The sequence below is a fragment of the Hippopotamus amphibius genome, chromosome 2 (genome assembly GCF_030028045.1).
Source record: "Hippopotamus amphibius kiboko isolate mHipAmp2 chromosome 2, mHipAmp2.hap2, whole genome shotgun sequence".
Lineage (NCBI taxonomy): Eukaryota > Metazoa > Chordata > Mammalia > Artiodactyla > Hippopotamidae > Hippopotamus > Hippopotamus amphibius.
The window spans coordinates 216,620,174-216,638,138 of NC_080187.1; the positions used below are offsets into that span (position 1 = coordinate 216,620,174).

At 35.4% G+C, this 17,965-nt stretch overlaps 1 protein-coding gene across 9 annotated transcripts in view; it reads left to right on the forward strand.

Annotated features, from left to right (window-relative positions):
• Positions 1–17,965, forward strand: part of SCAPER (S-phase cyclin A associated protein in the ER) — a 445,755-nt gene that overhangs the window by 38,882 nt on the left and 388,908 nt on the right. For 8 of the 9 annotated variants that reach the window (XM_057723485.1, XM_057723488.1, XM_057723489.1 and 5 more), the window contains 2 exons: positions 3,069–3,139; positions 13,021–13,218. In XM_057723485.1, coding sequence (XP_057579468.1) covers positions 3,069–3,139; positions 13,021–13,218 — 269 coding nt within the window. The remainder of the gene's footprint in view (positions 1–3,068; positions 3,140–13,020; positions 13,219–17,965) is intronic. The other variant, XM_057723490.1, reaches the window with a different exon arrangement.

Consider the following 17,965-nt stretch of genomic DNA (forward strand, 5'->3'; position numbering starts at 1 on the left):
AATGAAATTGGGTGTGTTATGACTGGTAGATTAGTTTTTTTTTGAAAGTTATTGGAAGACTTCCTAGGTGATGCAGTGGTTAAGAATCCGCCTGCCAATGCAGGGGACCCGGTTTCGAGCCCTGCTCCAGGAAGATTCCACATGCCACGGAGCAACGAAGCCCGTGTGCTACAGCTGTTGAGCCTGTGTGCCACAGCTACTGAAGCCCATGTGCCTAGGGCCCATGCTCTGCAACAAGAGAAGCCACTGCAATGAGGAGCCTGCACACCACAACGAAGAGTAGCCGCCGCTCGTCGCAACTAGAGAAAAGAAAGCCTGTGTGCAGCAGCAAAGACCCAACACAGCCAATAAAAAAAAAGAAAATTTAAAAAAAGTTATTGGAGATTTAAATTTTTTCTCCTATTAAATTCTTCTTATAAAAATAAAAAAATAAGTTTTAAGAAATTCACCAAATTTATCATGATTAGGTACAATTTGATGTAATGATTTAGAAAATAAAAGCTCTTTCCTTTGTTCTCATTATTATTATTTGAACTAGAAAAAGTATCTTTTCTCTTCAGTCTTTTCACTTTAATGGCTAGGAGCAGTGTGAGCACTGCCTAAATCCTGGAGATCTAGAAGATTGGATAGGGATGCAGAAAACAGGAGGTTGGAATGTGCCCAAGTAGACCTCACTTTGAAATTTTCTGAGGGCTTGTATGATGTTTTTTCCTGGTTAGATTCAGTTATGTATTTTAGGAGGGATTCTATAGAAATTATGTTGTGTCCATTTCACTGCATCATAGGAGGCACATGATGTCTTTTTTTGTCTTTTTGCTAGTGATGTCAGTTTTAATCATGTGGTTAAGGTGGTACTGCCTAAGTTTCTCTGCTGTAAAGTAACAAATTATTTCTTTTGTAGTTAGTAAGTAATTTGTGATAAGATAGTTTGAGACTATGTAAATATCCTGTTTCTCTTGAAATAGTCTACCTACTACTTTTAGTTTCTGTTGATAATTCTAAATTTAATAAGTTGCTGCTTTCTCTAGTAGTGATGAGCAGGGGCTACTCTTTGCTGTGCTCCGGCTTCTAAGTGTGGTGGCTTCTCTTGAGCAGCATGGGCCCTAGGCGCACGGGCTTCAGTAGTTGTGGCTTGCGGGCTCTAGAGCGCATGGGCTTAGTTGCTCCATGGCATGTGGGGTCTTCCTGGACCAGGGATCAAACCTGTGTCCCTGCATTGGCAGGTGGATTATTAGGCACTGCTCCACCAGGGAAGTCCCCATAATAGCTAAAATTTTCATATGGAGCTTACTGTTATTTCATTTCGATAGAAAATATATATCAACATTATTTAGTACATAAGTAGCATGAAACCTAAAAATATCTTGTTGTTGCTCTGTGTTATAAATACTATTTTATGAAATTTTATTTTCTCATTTTTCATGGATTATTCAGAACACAAAGTAATCTGGAGGTGTTATTAATAAAATTGCTTCTGGGGGACTTCCCTGGTGGCACAGTGGTTGAGAATCCATCTGGCAATGCAGGAGACACGGGTTCAATCCTTGGTCCAGGAAGATCCCACATGCCACAGAGCAGCTAAGCCCATGTGCCACAACTACTGAGCCTGTGCTCTAGAGCCCACGAGCCACAACTACTGAAGCCCATGCACCTTAGAGCCTATGTGCCGCAACTACTGAACCTACGTGCCACAACTACTGAAGCCCATGTGCCTGGAGCCCATGCTCTGCAACAAGAGAAGCCACTGCACTGAGAGGGCTGTGCACAGCAATGAAGAGTAGCCCCTTGCTCACTGTAGTTAGAGAAAGCCCGCACATAGTAACAAAGACCCAACACAGCCAAAAAAAAAAAATTGCTTCTAATCAAAAAAACATAAAAGGAAAGAAATTATAATAATGAATCCTATATGTGTATATATTCTGGTATTGCATGTAAGTATGTAAAAAAATTGGCCAGTACAATTTTAAAGCTTCATTTATGTTTTCTGCAAAATAATGGAAATAAGAGCACAGAGAATTAGAACTTTCTGAATGTCTGTAATAATGATGACAAAGGAAGAATGTTAAGTTCATAATTTTTAATAATGATTATTTTATATTGTTAAAACATTCCCACTTACAGAAAAATATTTTGCTTTTTAAGAAATAGCAACTCATTCTTGTTTTATGGTTGCAATCTATGCTTAGATGTTTCTGAGGATAATAATTCAATTTTAAAAAGTTTTCTTCTGTTCTTTGTCTTATTCCTGTTTCCTCTGGTACTTGTTCTAAGCTGATTATTCTACCAGATATTCTAAAAAGCCTTCTGGTACATTGTTCTCTATGATGAAAAGATGAATAAAAGGCTATGTAGGGGAGTGTAGAGTTCTCTGCCTCCATCCCTGGTAGAACAGTGAGGGAGGCCCACGGATGTGCAGATAAATTGTTAGTACGTGTTATGGCTCACTTCATTTGTACTGCTTCCAAAATTATTTTGTAGAAAAGAAAATTATTCTGTTGTACATTACAGAATTTTACTCCTGTTTTGAAAGAGCTCTCAAGAATAGATTGATTATAAAACAGTAGTCTTTCTTATAAAAAAGAGCAAGTGAGAAAGCTGTACCTGACTGTAGAAAAACAAAGAACTGAAAATCTCTTTTCAAAATGAAAGTATTTATTTCATAAATCAGATAAATTATAACAAAATACTGAGTTTTTATATGGTAAAAATGTATTCTTAATTTTATTGTCAAAATAAAATTTGAGTTCAAAGAAGTACTTTCGAAGGAACTGTATATAAGTTGAAGAGTATCACTAACTTGACTTTATTTTTAAATTGGCAGACTATTTGACTTCTTTAAGAATTTGATTTCTTCCTATTCTGAGAAAGCCATTCAATAAAAAATAGTCTTTGGGACCTTGGAAATTTGTTTTTTATTACACCTATAGTTCATGTTGGCCATGAATAGCTTGTTTTGTTCTGTGATCTCTGGAAGGAGATTATGTGTTAGTATGCCTGGACGATTTGCACAGTTCAGTTTTATATTTTCTATTTGTTGATCTATATATTTATCTATTTTTGCCTTGAAGGAAAACCTAAATGTCAGACTGGTGGAAAATCAAAGAGGACAATTCAAAGCACTCATAAAACAACAAAACAGGTACAGCATGTACAGCTGTTTACTTTTTTTGCTTTTAATTTCAATTATAAAATCTAATTTTTGAGGATTTAAATATTGTATATTTCATCTTCATATAAAAATTTAATGTAACATCCTTTATTTAACAAGTGTTATATGGTGTTATGTGCCTAGCTTGTACTAAGTACTTTACAGATACTAATTTGCTTCTTATAGCAACCCTTTGATGTAGGCATTATTATTCATTTACAAATGAGGAAACTGAGGTACAGAGAGGTTATGTAACTTACTAGTAAGTGACAGCCAAGATTTGAACCCATGCCATCAATTTCAAGCATCAAAGCTTACACTCTTAACTCTTCTGCTGCACATTTCGTATTTGTGATTCTTCTGTGGTACGCTTTCTCGGTGTAATGATGTCCTTTGGATGTAGGATAATAAAGATGTATTAAATCTAAAAATTTTCAAATTGTTCTACTAAAATTTTAGAGAACATAAGACTACCTTATTTTTAAAAATGTTTTCACATATTTATAGTTAGCTTTGTAATCTATAGTTATTTTCTCTGAACTTTTCATATATATTATTTTAGTTTGATGTATTATGTAAACCAGAAATTATGCATAAGGAAAACATGGACTCCTAATCAAGGTGGCACTGTGAGTTCATAAAATATTCCCCAATCCTCACACACAAGAGGCATCAATGATAAAATGTTTTTTAAAAATTAAAGAGACAAAGGATTTTCAAAAATAAAATAAAAATCTCTGTGAATCAGAAATAAAACGGATATATTCATAGATAAGTGGAGTTGGGGATACACACTTACTGGACACGTCCTATGGGATAAGGGAGGATGAAACACCCTGATTGTGGTGGGAAAACAGATCCAGGCTCATGGTATAAAACTTTAGGTTTATGCACTGTTCTGCACTAGGAGACAAAGAATGCTACAATCTGCCTGTGATAATTGACATCTAAAGCAATAAAAGAGAGTGGCTCTCTGGCTCATGACTGGGTCTGCTATATTCTTGAAGGGTGAGAGCTTTAAGTCCCCAGTAAAAGACTTATGTAAGTGGGACCATGGTGGACCAGATGATGGTAACCGTAAAACTAGTACACATGTAGTGAGGGTGAGCAAAGTGAAAAGCTAAAATAAAAAGTAACTTCAATGCAAAATAAGATTGCAAAATAAAATATCGAAGCACATGAGGAAAATAATGTTGTAAGATATGAACAACACATTCCACAAATAAGAGAACTTACTCCTGGGGTAATGAAAAAAGGTCATTTTCTAAAGAGGGCTTTCAAATAAATGAGTTTAAATTCCTCAAAGGAAAGATGAACTATAAAGCAAAAAGGAAAATTCTGAAATAAAAGATGGATATTAGCTTTGAACATTTATAGATAAAAGTGAATATCTTAGAAATGAAAATGTTAGTGAAATTTTAAAAACCTGCAGTTAGTAAGAATAAATGATATATTGGACAAAGAGATTAAAGAGAGAATTTGTGAAGTGGAAGACACTATTTAGGAGGATTTAGAATGTAGCTCAGAGAACTAAAGAGGTGGAAAATAGGAAAGAGAATTTGATTGAGAAATTCTAACAAATGCCTTCTAGGACTTTTGAAATAGGGAATAAATAATGGGCATGCAATATTTGGAGAAATAATATTGAAAATTTTCCTTACTCTGAGTTCTCAGGATATTCAGAGCATAAATGTAGAGCTGAGTAGGATAAATAAAGATTTGTGCCTAGAGAACCTGCAAAATGTTAAGGATAAAACTCTTAAAACACCAGGAAGTAAACAAAACCACAGAGGAATAACAATAGTCTTGTTATGAACAAAAGAACAATGGAGCAACATCTGCAAGTTATAAGGCGAAATAACTTTTAACCCAGAATTTTGTGCCCATTCAAATGATCATTCAAGTGCAAGAGTGAAATAAAGCCATTTTTAGATGTACAAAGGCTAAGGGTTTGCTGCCTACAGACCCTAATGAAGGGACTATTAAAGACATACTTCAGCAAGAAGGAAAGGTAATCTGGAGGAGGGAGCTTGTTAAAAAGGTAGCTGTAAAATATGTTAGTAAATCTCATTAACTATTGATGGTTTTCAAAAATACTTACACAGTTAAATTTAGAAAGGTGGAGTTATAATCTTAAACAATATTAACGTAGAAGATAGACTATAGGGAGTTTGGAGGGAAGTTAGTGTGATAAAATCCTTGGCTTATTTAGGAAGAAATCTTTGTTTAAGGCTAGCTACTAAAGGAATGAAACAAGAGGGCACAGTTTCCAAATAAACAGAAAAAGAGAAAGTGAATAAACCAAAGCGTTTCAATGAAATAGAAGGCAAGAGAAAGAAGAAATGAAGAAAAATTATAGTAAGTGAAAAACGCAAAGGATAGTGGTAGATATTAAGTATAAATATATCAGCAAACATCAATACATGTAAACTGATTAAATTCAGTTCTTAAGTCAGATGATTGGATTAAATATCTTATTTTAAATTGAGCTATAGACTGCTTAAAAGAGACACATTTAAAACTTCAAGGAAAGCTTTAAAACAAAGAAAGAAAAAAATCCAGGCAAAATACTTGATATTCTAGATGTACTCTAAAACTAGAATAGCAATATTCATATCAAACCAGATGGAATTCAACATGAAAAGCATTGATAACAGAAAGATGGAAATTATATAATGGTAAAAAGAATAATCATCCAAGAAGTATAAAAGTACAAAACTTTAAAGTACCTAACAACATAGACTTGAAATATTTAAAGCCCAAACTAACAGAATTACAAGGGGAAAAATGTATTCATGATCATAGTGGTAAATATTAATATCCTTTACTCAGAAACTGATAGATCAAGTAGGAAAAAATAGCAAGAATATAGAATTAAGATACAGTTCTGCTCGATCTCATATAAATACATATATGTGTGTGTGTGTATGTATATGTGTGTGTATTTATTGGCACTCAAATAGTGTTCACAAAGCATATGCAAAAATCAATCACATCGTAGGTTATAAAGAAGTCTCAGTAAATAGAAGTCAGACAAGAGTATAGAAGTCAGACACAGCATGCTCTCTGACTGTAATGCAGTTAAATTACAAATAGAGTATAAGGATATTTTCATGTAATATACAAAAAATAAATTACTGATGGGCTAAAGACCAAATGAGAAAACAAAAAATTAAAATTATCTGGAAGGATAATTTTATGACCTTGAATTAGAAGAGGCTTTCTTAGACAAAAAGCATAACTGATGGATATATTAAAATTAAATTTATATACTAAAAAAGCTCAGTTAAACAGAGTTAAAGATCAGACTGATTGGGAGAAGATATCATACATCAAGACATCATAAAGAGCTAAAATTCATCAGAAAAAGGACAAATAACCCAATAAAAAATGAGGGAATCCTGAATAGCCTGTAAACCTGTGCAAAGATGCTCAGTTTCAGTAGTAATCAGGGAAATGCCTCTGGATTACTTGTGAAATCCTACAACTTTGCCCTCCAGAAGTAGGTTTTCCATCAGCAAAATTTTCTTTGTTCCTCTCTTGTCTGAGCATTCCCTTTACCTTCTTGTTCTAAATTCCAACTCACCTGTGGGGATACTGCTTCTTCCACAGTTGTTTTAAGTAATAGTTGTTTTTTTCCCCCACAACACTCCTACCTCTGATCCTAGAGAGGGGTTAGGTTTCCTACTTGCTTCTCACTGGCATTTCAGGTAGTTCTCCCTACCACCTCCTAAAACTCCTCAGATTTGAAGGACATGCCATCAGACTATTCCACCTGCTCCCCATTCCAGTTGCAACACTTAACAGAGTTCCAGGTCACTTCTCCTTATTCCTTGAAGATGTAATTGTCAGGCTCACTGCGTGCGCTCCACTATTACCACTGTCCTCTCAGTTCCTTGCATTTCTTTCCTCCAATAGTTTTGCCTTCTATTCATTCCCATGTTCAGACTCTTGCCTTGTTCTCACTAACAACTGCTCTCCCTCTAGGATCTCAATCTCAGCCATTCCCCTTCTACCTGCCATTTCTCTTTCCACCTTATTCTCTCTCATCATGTGACTCTAATAATTCTTCATCCCCATGCAATCTGTAATTTACTGATCATTCCACCCTTTCATTATCCCTCATCTTTCATATGACCACACTTTCCTACAAATCCACCTGAGATTCTGTAGTTTGTCTGTCATAATTACTTTCTTGCATACTTTCCCAACTGTCTGGCTACCCTGCCCCTTGTTAGTACATGCTTGACAGAACTGTCCTCATTATAGCCACCTCTCTGCCTGTTCTGCTCTGTACTCCATGCATTTGAATGTGGCTTGAGAAAAGTATCAATTATATTGAATAAGCTCTCTTGACATGACCACTGACCTCATATGGATAGTACTATCCCAAGTCCCATTGCATGTCCCTAGTTATTCATTTCAGTACACATCCCATGGCATTAAAAGGATAATAAAAGAATACTAAGAACAACCCTTTGCCACAGATTTGATAACCAGGATGAAATGGACTGATTGCTTGAAAGACATAATGTGTTAAAACTCATTCAAGATGAAATAGATACTCTGAATAGGCCTAAATCTATTAAAGAAACTAAATCAATAATTAATAACCTTTCAAAACAGAAAATACCAGGCCCAGATGGATTCACTGTTGAATTCTACCAAGCATTTAAGGCAGAAATAATACCAATTCTTTACAATCCATTTTAGAGGGTAGAAGCAGAGGGAATACTTCCTAACTCATTTTATGAAGCCAACATTAGTCTAACACCAAAATCAAAGACATAGGAAAACTGCAGACCAGTGAGTCTCACAAACATATTCAAAAATTCTCAACAAAATATTAGCACATCATATCCCACAATATTTAAAAAAGAATGATACACCATGAGCAAGTGGGATTTATCCCAGATATGCAAGGTTAGTTCATAATTTAAAATAAATCAGTGGAATTCATCAGAGCAACAGGCTGAAACAGAAAAATCCTATTATTATATTAATAGATGCAGAAAAAAAATTTTGACAAAATCTTACATCTATAAAAGATGATAAAAATCTTTTAATAAACTAGGAATAGAGGGAAACTTCCTCAGCTTAATTTAAAAAAGCCTCTACAGGTAGCATGATACTTAATGGGAGAAACTAGAAGCTTTCCCATTAAGATCAGTTATGAGCTAAGGATGTCCCCTTGCACCATTGCTTTTCAACATGGCAATGGAAGTTCTAGCTAATGCAATAAGACAAGAAAAGGAAAGAAAATATATATAGATTGGGAAGGAAGAAATAAAACTGTCTTTGTTCATAGATGACATGCTCATCTATGTAAGAAATCTGAACGAATCAACCAAAAAACTCCTGTAATTAATAATTGACTACAGAAGGTTGCAAGATACAGGATTAATATACAAATGTCAATTGCTTTCCTGTGTACCAGCAGTGAATAAGTGGTATTTGAAATTAAAAACACAATACCACTTATATATGTGCTCCCCCAAATTAAAAAGGTAGGTATAAATCTAACAGAATATGTATAAGATCTATATGAGGAAAACTGCAGAACTCTGATGATTGAAATCAAAGCGCTAAATAAATGGAGAGACATTCCATGTTCATGAATAGGAAGACTCAATATTGTCAAGATGCCATTTCTTCCCAGGTTAAAGAATATAGTCAGTACAATCCCAGCAAATTATTTTGTAGATATCAAGAAACTTATTCTAAAGTTTATATGGAGAGGCCAAAAACCCAGAATAGGCAACAAAATATTGAAGCAAAAGAAAGTTGCAGGACTGACACTAACCAACTTCAAGACTTACTATAAAGCTACAGTAATCAAGGCAGTGTGATGTTGGCAAACAAAAAGACAGATATATGGAACAGAATAGAAAGCCCAGAAGTGGACCCATGATCTTTGACAAAGGAGGAAAAGCAATACAATGGAACAAAAATAGTCTGCAACAAATGGTGCTGGAACAACTGGATATCCATATGAAAAAAAAGGTAATCCAGACACAGACCTCACATTCTTCACAAATGCAGAAGTATAAAACTCCTAGACAATAACATAGGAGAAAACCTAAATGACGTTGGATGTAGCGATGACTTTTTAGGTACAGCATCAACGGCATGATTCCTGAAAGAAATCATCGATAAGCTGGATTTCATTAAAAATAAAAACTTCTGTTCTGCAAAAGACAATGTCAAGAGAATGAGAAGATAAGTCACAGACTTGGGAGAAAATATTTAGAAAAAGGCATCTGATGAAAGACTGTTATCCAGAATATACAAAGAACTCTTAAAAACTCAACAGTAAGAAACAGCCCTATTGGAAAATAAGCCAAAGACCTTAACAGACACTTCACCAAAGAGGATGTACAAGTGGCAGATAAGTATATGAAAAGGTGTGCCACATCATGTGTCATCAGGGAAATGCAAATTAAAACAGTGAGCTACCACCACATAGCTATTAGAATGACCAAAATTGGGAACACTGACAACTCCAAATGCTGGTGAGGATGAAGAGTCACAGAAACTCTCATTCAGTGCTGGTGGGAATTCAACCACTTTGGAAGACAGTTGGGCAGTTTCTTACAAAAGTAAACATACTCTTACCTTGTGATTCAGCAGTCATGCCCTTGGCATATATGTAGATGAGTTGAAAACTTATGTCTACACAAAAACATGTACATGGATGTTTATAGCAGCCTTCTTCATAATCTCTAAAACTTGGAAGCAACCAAGATGTCCTTCAGTATGTGAATGGATGAATAAACTGGTACATCCAAACAGTGGAATATTATTCAGCCCTGAAAAGAAATGAGCTATCAGGCCGTTAAAAGATATGGAGGAAGTTAATTACATATTATTAAGTAAAAGAAGCTGATCTGAAAAGGCTGCATACTGTATGATTCCAACTTTATGACTTTCTGGAAAAGACTAAATATGGAGACAATAAAAAGATCAATTGTTGCCAGAGGTTTAGATCTATAAGTCTCATCAGATTCTCAGGGGAGTTGACAACAAGAGTTCTGAGAGAGGTGAATCAGAAATCTCAATTTCCTCCTTCCTCTTTCCCTCTCCTTTCCTTTCTTTCTTTTTTCCTCTTTTTCTCTCAAAAGTGATTGATTAAAATAGTATAACATTTGTTACATTGAATTTCATTTAAAACATGAAATTCAGTTGTGTCTAGCTTTTCCCAAAAGTTTAGATTGCTTTGTCTTCTTTTGAATGCCTTGGAAACAGGCACAATAAGCCTTAGCAATGGGATAGTTACCTGATTTTGAAACTTGGCTTTGTCTCTTACTTAGGGTGAAACCTTGGGTTTATCATTTAATTTAGCTAAACCTCAGTTTTCTCCTCTATAAAATGGAGCTAATAAAGTAACTATGATACAAAATTGCTTCAAAGATTAAATGAGGTATAACTGTATGGAAAGCACTTAGCACAGTGCCTGGCACATAGCAAGTATGCCGTGAATATTAGATGCTGCTGCAATTGTTATTATCATTGCTATTATTTTTATCAGTGGTAGGTATAAATATAAGGTAAGAGCCCTGTATTTTGAAACTCTATACAAACTTATCAGCCTCAACAATTTGATGTGCCTCTTCTACCTTTCTTTACAAATTTGGCATTTATGCCATTAGTTTATTCACATTTTTCTGTGAGTGTATGTCTTCTCCTCTTCCCACATCTCCTCATACCTAACATTATATGGGTACTTACTGTATGCTAGGTGCTGTGTGAGATGCTTTATGAACATTGGAGCAGAAGTTGGAAGAGTAGGTTCTGGTCTCAGTTCTGTCACTCAGCCTTTTGATTGGTCAAGAAATTGAATCTTACTGAGCCTTAGTTTTGTCATCTACAAAATAGGAATAATAATATTTCAGTTTTTGTCCTATCTTTATAGTTTGTTGTGAAGATTAAATAATATTATGCTTTCAAAAGCCCTTCATAAAATGTAAATAAATGTGCAAATATAAGGTTTTAGTATTTTTATCAAATTTAAATGTCAAATTTGCATAGTATGTTGCCCTTCAGATGGAATTATGTAGCTGTGGTTTCTGCCTTTCTGGAGTCTTTCTTAGTAAAAGCCTCACATTGAGCAGTCACGGAGAATAGAAACATCTTTTGCCTATTCTGCATTTTAAGAAAGGTCGGTTAAAGTATTTAAATCATATACCTATGGATGCATGATAGGGTAAGTACATAAATGTGTGAAGATGAAAGTATTTTTGAGAATTTTAAAAGATTAGGGTCTGAATTCACAGGAAGCTACTCGTGCTTTGCTGATCACTCTAGAAAAAGTTTGTGAAGGAGTTATGATTCAGGATAATCCAAGTTAATTTTATATTTGGGTGGTATACAGGAAGAGAAATGAGGTGGTCTGGAGTATCTGGTAAAGGGCTGTTAGCACAGGGCCTTGGGGTGCAGTGTAATGGGAAGTCAGCAGTGTAATTGCAGAGCTCTAAGTGAAAGATGGTCTCCTGTGGCTATGTGATCTTGGACATATCAGACTCTTAATTCTCAATTTTCCAGGCTGTAAAGTAGAGCTAATAATACATACTTTAAAATTTGTGTGAGGGGATATTTGCCATCATAATTAAATCATTTACTATTAGGGTTGGAAAGTACTTAGAGAGCCATTGAGGCAAAGGTTTTGTGGGTTGTTGATGATTACTTTAAATTTTATTGCTTGAGTGTTGAGAATTTGGGCCTGGACTAGGACTGTCAGATAAAATATTTACTAATTTTTATTTGCTGAGTCTGACATCTTAGTCTGGATGGGGTTCTGTGGAAGGAGGATGAGCAGCTTCATCTCAACCTCTTAAATGTGTGTGTCTTTGTGTGTATTTTATTTGCTTGGCTTTAGATAGTGAGGAGTCTATATAAACCAAAGATTGGTTATAAAAGATTTTTGAAGTGTAGGAATCACTGTTACATTAAAGGCCAAAACCTAAAACAAAACAGGAGAGTATTAGCTTCTATTTTGGATATTCTCCACTCTGGGGCTCTTCTATGAGAAGAAAAACAAACATGCTAACAGGAATGACATACACACATACAAAACAACCCAAAGAAACTTGAGATTGTTCGTTTTTCTAACTGTAGTACAAGGTTAGTATTTATTAATTTATCAGTGTAAGTAGCCACAGCGAGATAAGCAACTCCTTTGTACTTCTATTGAGCGGCTTCAGGTCTTTATGTAAACTATACACTCGTGTGTGGTGGAATGAGTCTTTGGTACAGTCTATAACAGTTTAGAATATTGTCTTGTATTTTCAAAGTCTGTCTGTGCAACTGAGGAAAGATTGGGTTATATGAACACTATAGTTACTTTATTTGGTGAGTCTGCTCTGTAGCTGATGCTTGGTTTTATTCATCAGTATTCTTTTCTAGTAAATTGTTTTGTATTTATATATTAATTTTTACTTTTTGTGGAAAAATGGTTTGAGATAAAATTAAGTAACTGAATATAAGTATAGTATATGTCATTTCTAAATGAAAAGAATATATGCAAGCAATTTCAAAATGTTGAAATTAGCATCTACTGTTTGTTAATGTATATAAATGTGCCATACATGTATTTCAGTAAATCAGGAGCCACTTTAGTGCTCCTTTTTGACTCAGAGTAGTCTGTTCACCATTAAAACCACCCTACTCTTCAATGAGACATGTATTTGACCTTACAAACCTGCTTCTTTTATTTATGATGAGAAGCTTTGTTTTGATGAATTCAGTGCAATATAAGCTGAAAAGAAGAATGTCATGTTTTGAAGTATTTATGTTAAAAAATGTGATTTATACAAAAATCCAGTTCCTGGAGGCTTTTAAAAAATATTTTTTCATGTTTTGTTTTATTTCATCAGAACACTACACTAGACTGTAAAATAACGTCATCTACAACTGGAGATAAACACTTTGATAAAAGTCCCACTAAAACAAGGCACCCTCGGAAAATTGATCTAAGAGCTCGATACTGGGCATTTCTTTTTGACAATCTTCGCCGGGCAGTAGATGAAATCTATGTAACTTGTGAATCAGATCAGAGTGTGGTAGAATGTAAGGTAAGGTTTGCTCTGAGGCTTTGTAATCCATTTGAAGTTAGATTCTCCAATTTTTTGCTACATCCGACTTGATAATTTACCTTATGCATACAGTACTTTAGTATTAACTATACTCTCCATGCTATACACTAGAGCCTCAGAACTTATTCATCTTATAACTGAAAGTCTGTACCCTTTGAGCAACTTTTCCCTATTTCCCCTATCACTTGCAGCCACTATTCTACTCTCTGCTTCTGTGAGTACATCAGGTTTTTCTTTGTTTTGATTTTTCAAGAGTACCCTCGTTGTTGTTTGCATTACCTAATTATGTACTTTTATATTCTGTGCAAGATTTCGTGGAAAGTCATCTTGATACATAGTCCTAGGCAAGAAATTAAAGGATGGATATACAATATACACAATATATTAAAAAAAAATCTCTATTATCTGCGTTCTCCATTGGTACTGTAGGTGGCATTAGTGAGGTTTTCACATTCTTTGGTTTCATGTTTAATGTTTTTAATTGGACATTGCTCCTTTTCTGTTGAGATACTTATCACTCTCCTAATTCACTCTGATCAGGGAAAAGTGAGATTTGATGGCTAACAATAAAGAATCCTGGGTGGGATTGGGATGTCATTGTAAGGTGTGTTTTCTAATTTTAGATAACTTTGTGTGTGTAATAGAATATTAAACAGACACATAACATAATCTGTCTCTAAAAATTCACTAGAAAGTCTGACCTTTTAGTAGATACAAACTGTATACTGTATTACTTTATACTAAATAAAATTATTTTGAGAAAAATCAGAATGATATATCATCATAGAAATATTATAGAAGTAGCTTCTGTTTCTACAGTGAACATGGTTGAAAATCCTGGTATTTGTTATTAACCTTTGAAATATATGAAGGGTCAAAGCAAAGTTAGACAACAGCTGTGTTTCCTCTAAATCTGGAAACAGCCAAAATATGTTTTAGACTAGCTTAAAAATATGACTCATCAGAAACAAGTTTCAGAATGAACAGTGATTGAAATAATCCAAATTTATGCTTTGGTTGTCACAATTAATATTGTTACTATCAGCATTTAAAACTTCTTATGATTTAAGAAAAATATTTTTAAGGAAAATCATATCATTGGGGTAGAATGAATCAGCATATTGTGGTAGAAAACACTTTTTGACTTAATTTTGGGTTATAGTTTCTTATATAAAATGAGCATGTGGGCCTAGATAATCTTTAGGTCATCCCTAGAGATCAATAAGATCAGCAGCTTCTTTGATTTTCTGATTAAAAGTAACAAAAGGTTGATGAAGGAATCAAATTTGTAAAATGTATACTTGTTTATAGAAGTGAGTTGGACCGATTGCGATCATGTCTCTGTGATGAGCAGAAACTCTTGCACCTATCTCTGATCTGTATGCAGGGGAGCTAGACTTGCCGTAAGACAGTGTCGCTTTTTAAAAAATTTTACTATATATATGCAATGGCCATCAAAAAAGATGGTTGATTCAGCCATCAAAAAAGAATGAAATAATGCCATTTGCAGCAACATGGGTGGACCTAGAGATTGTCATCTCTAGTGAAAGAGAAAGACAAATACCATATGATACCACTTATATGTGGAATCTAAAATACGATACAAATCAACATATCTATGAAACAAAGACAGTGTGGCTTTTATTTTCATCCCTTTCCCAAAGCTTTGTGAAAGTTTAACAGTAATAGAAATTGGTTGTGCAAGTTGTAGATTATAAGAATGGAGAAGATTTTGACAAAGAGGAGTAGAGGTGTGATCTCTATTCTTTGTACTGTGCCAAGATGCTCAAAGACAGGCTGAGAAGTAAAATCTGGGAGCTTAAAAGTTATTTTCACACTCAATTCTACTCCTCTCCCCATCTAGGACTTACAGGTGGTGATGTAAAAAAATACAGTTTAATATTTGCTTTATTCATGTGCTGGGTATATAATAACCAGAGTTCTATTTTTGTTTTGTTCTATTCTCATTTTAAAAGCACTTCTATTCATTATGTCATTTGATTAGTACCGTTGTAGGATGCATCACCCTAATTTTATAGATCCTCATTGTACAGGTGGATTCAGCCCTTGTTTTGAGATTTACTGACAATATTTATCACTTCTTGTGATTTTTGTATTTTAGCCTTTGTTAAGTAACCACAGTTCTTTTTCTCATATGTAAAATGCAGTTAATAACACCTGTATTTTGTAATTCACATGATAGGTACACCATGAAAAAGTATCTTAACTGTATCAAGCAGGATTGCTGACCAGAGCCAACCTCTTTAATCAAAGGAGGCTAAATTTCTCTTTTTTTTAGTTTAAAGACATCCCTGTTATGCCATCAGTCACTTCACTGCATGACTTGCTAAGAACTGACTTTCCAGCAAAACCATACTCTGACCATCACCACTGCATTTCCCTTTCTCCCATATGAAGTGGGCTGGGGGAGATTGCCTTTTGGGAGTGCACAGTTAATGAAGTTGTAAGCATCCTCTCAACTTGTTCTCACAGAAGATTGAGGTGGTGCGTGAATTGCTTGTGAAGTTTGTGTGTATGGCTTCAGGAGACTGGCATCTTGTTCTGTGGCTGCATCTTTGCTGTGCTGATTTTGGTGCCTCTGGAATATGTTGAGAGGGTTTTGGGGAATGCATGCTGGGAACATATTGTACTTTCCATTCCCTGTTTTTCATTTCAACCTGGTGGGAACTAGATGTGTGGCTCTGGAATATTGGGGGCATCCTTGAATATAGAGACTGGCACCTACATCTTCCTTAGAGATTTCATAGCATAATAAGCTTGCTGGAGTAGCTCATGCCAGCTGGGCTAGGAGGAACTTTAGGGTAGTATGCTTTCTTTGGAAGGAGGTAAGGTGGGACTTGTCATCGATCAAGTAAACAGGACCCCTGTACATCTCATGATTTTTGTGAGGGATTGTGGACATTAGTGAAGATGTTGGAGTACTAGGGGCTTCCTATGGGGACACCTGATTAGGTAGACTATACCAAATTCTGATGGAGTTGATGGAGATACTGCTTGGGCAGAGGGAGCCAGGGTGGACCTGACCACTGCCTAAAGAACCATGAATGCTCCCTGTGCAGAAATTACCATGTACTGCAGAGATCAGTAGAGACTACTGACTGCAAACTGATTCAGAGAAAGACTAGGGATGCATCTCTGCCCGGCAGCACTTTCCTCTGTTGGTGGTCAGCATCACTTTAGTCTGTGGGGAAGGACTGGCTGATGACTGTAGTAGATCCATCAGTAATATCTGGTGAGCTCTGTAATAAGTAGAATATTGCTCTGTTCCCATAGCTGCCACTTATGGCAAGGACATAAGTTTGTGAATGTAGGAGAGTGTGAAGGGGTACAGAGGAGGAAGAGGAGAGACAGTGAGACATGTTCTTTCCCACCACAGGCATCTGCTAAAGGCCATGTAATTCTCACGTGCGAATAGGCAGGTTGTCTGTATATGGGATTTAAGAACCAAGCTTTGTTAATTGAATGTGACTGAAAAATTGTGGAATTTCACTGAGCATACTCAGCAGGTTTAGGATTCAACTGAGTAATTAGTTATATGGGGAAAAAGGTAGAAGTATTCTATGTTTATATCTTAATAGTTGAGACTCCTCAATTCAGCAAGTTAAGGATCAAAATGAGATGTGAGAAACTGCTTAAAAAGGTACGACGTGATAAAAAGAAAATAAATTTTATAATTAGATGAAAGGAGAAGTCACAGGTGGAGAAAGAGGAATATAGATCCAGGAGAGAGAAGGAATCATCATAGAAGTATGAAGAAGATAGGAGAATAGGAATGTCCCAAAAGCCGTGGAAGAAGTAGGAGTAGTGCATAGGTTAAGAATGACTGCAGTTGAGAGAAAGCTTGTTCAACTTGGCATTCAAGAGGGATAAGAACAGCTGGGATCAAGGTGGAAACTTGTGGTAAGAATTTGAAATTCCATTTGATGGGTTCTTTGCCCTTTTTATTTTTGAGAAGTAGGAGGTGTGGGGTTGGAAGTTTGAAGAGAGTAGAAAGGTCTGAAATAACTGTGATGGAGAATGAAAGGACAGATTTACAGAAACCACAGGATTGCCCAGCAGCCTTGAAGGTCACAGTTGAAACTGGAAATTCTCCTCCTTCCTGTATCTTCAGTTTCCCTATATTTTTATTCTTTTTTTTAAGCTCTTTATAGGAATATAATTGCTTTACACTCTTGTACCAGCTTTTGAGGTACACCAAAGTGAATATGTACAAATACAGCTGATTCAGTTTTCCTTATTAGATTCTTCTCCCATCAGCATACAACATGCTTATTTCTCTTCCATTCTAAACTACAACAAGAACAGGAAGAAGAAACCCCCAACCCCTTTTTGTACTTTACTTATTCTTTCATCTACTCTCCCAGCCTCCATTTTCCTCCTTCCCTTCTTAGTCAAATTTCTTAGAAGAACTTTCTACATTTGTTGCCTTCATTTCCTTTTCTCTCAGGTACTCATTAGTCTATTCCAACCTGGTGTCACATCCTATCAGAGTTCCTATTAAGCTCTTATTAAAGTCACTCAGTTTTCTTAAGTCCAGTGGATGTTTTTCGGTCCCTTCCATGATCTCTGAGTAGCATTTCACACTATTGACCACTCCCCTCTTCTTAAAGCACTCTCTCTCCTTTAGCTTTTATGGAACAACCTCCCCTAGTTTTCTTCCTTCTTTATTGGCTGCTGCTTCTGCCTCCTCTTTATTGGCTTTTTC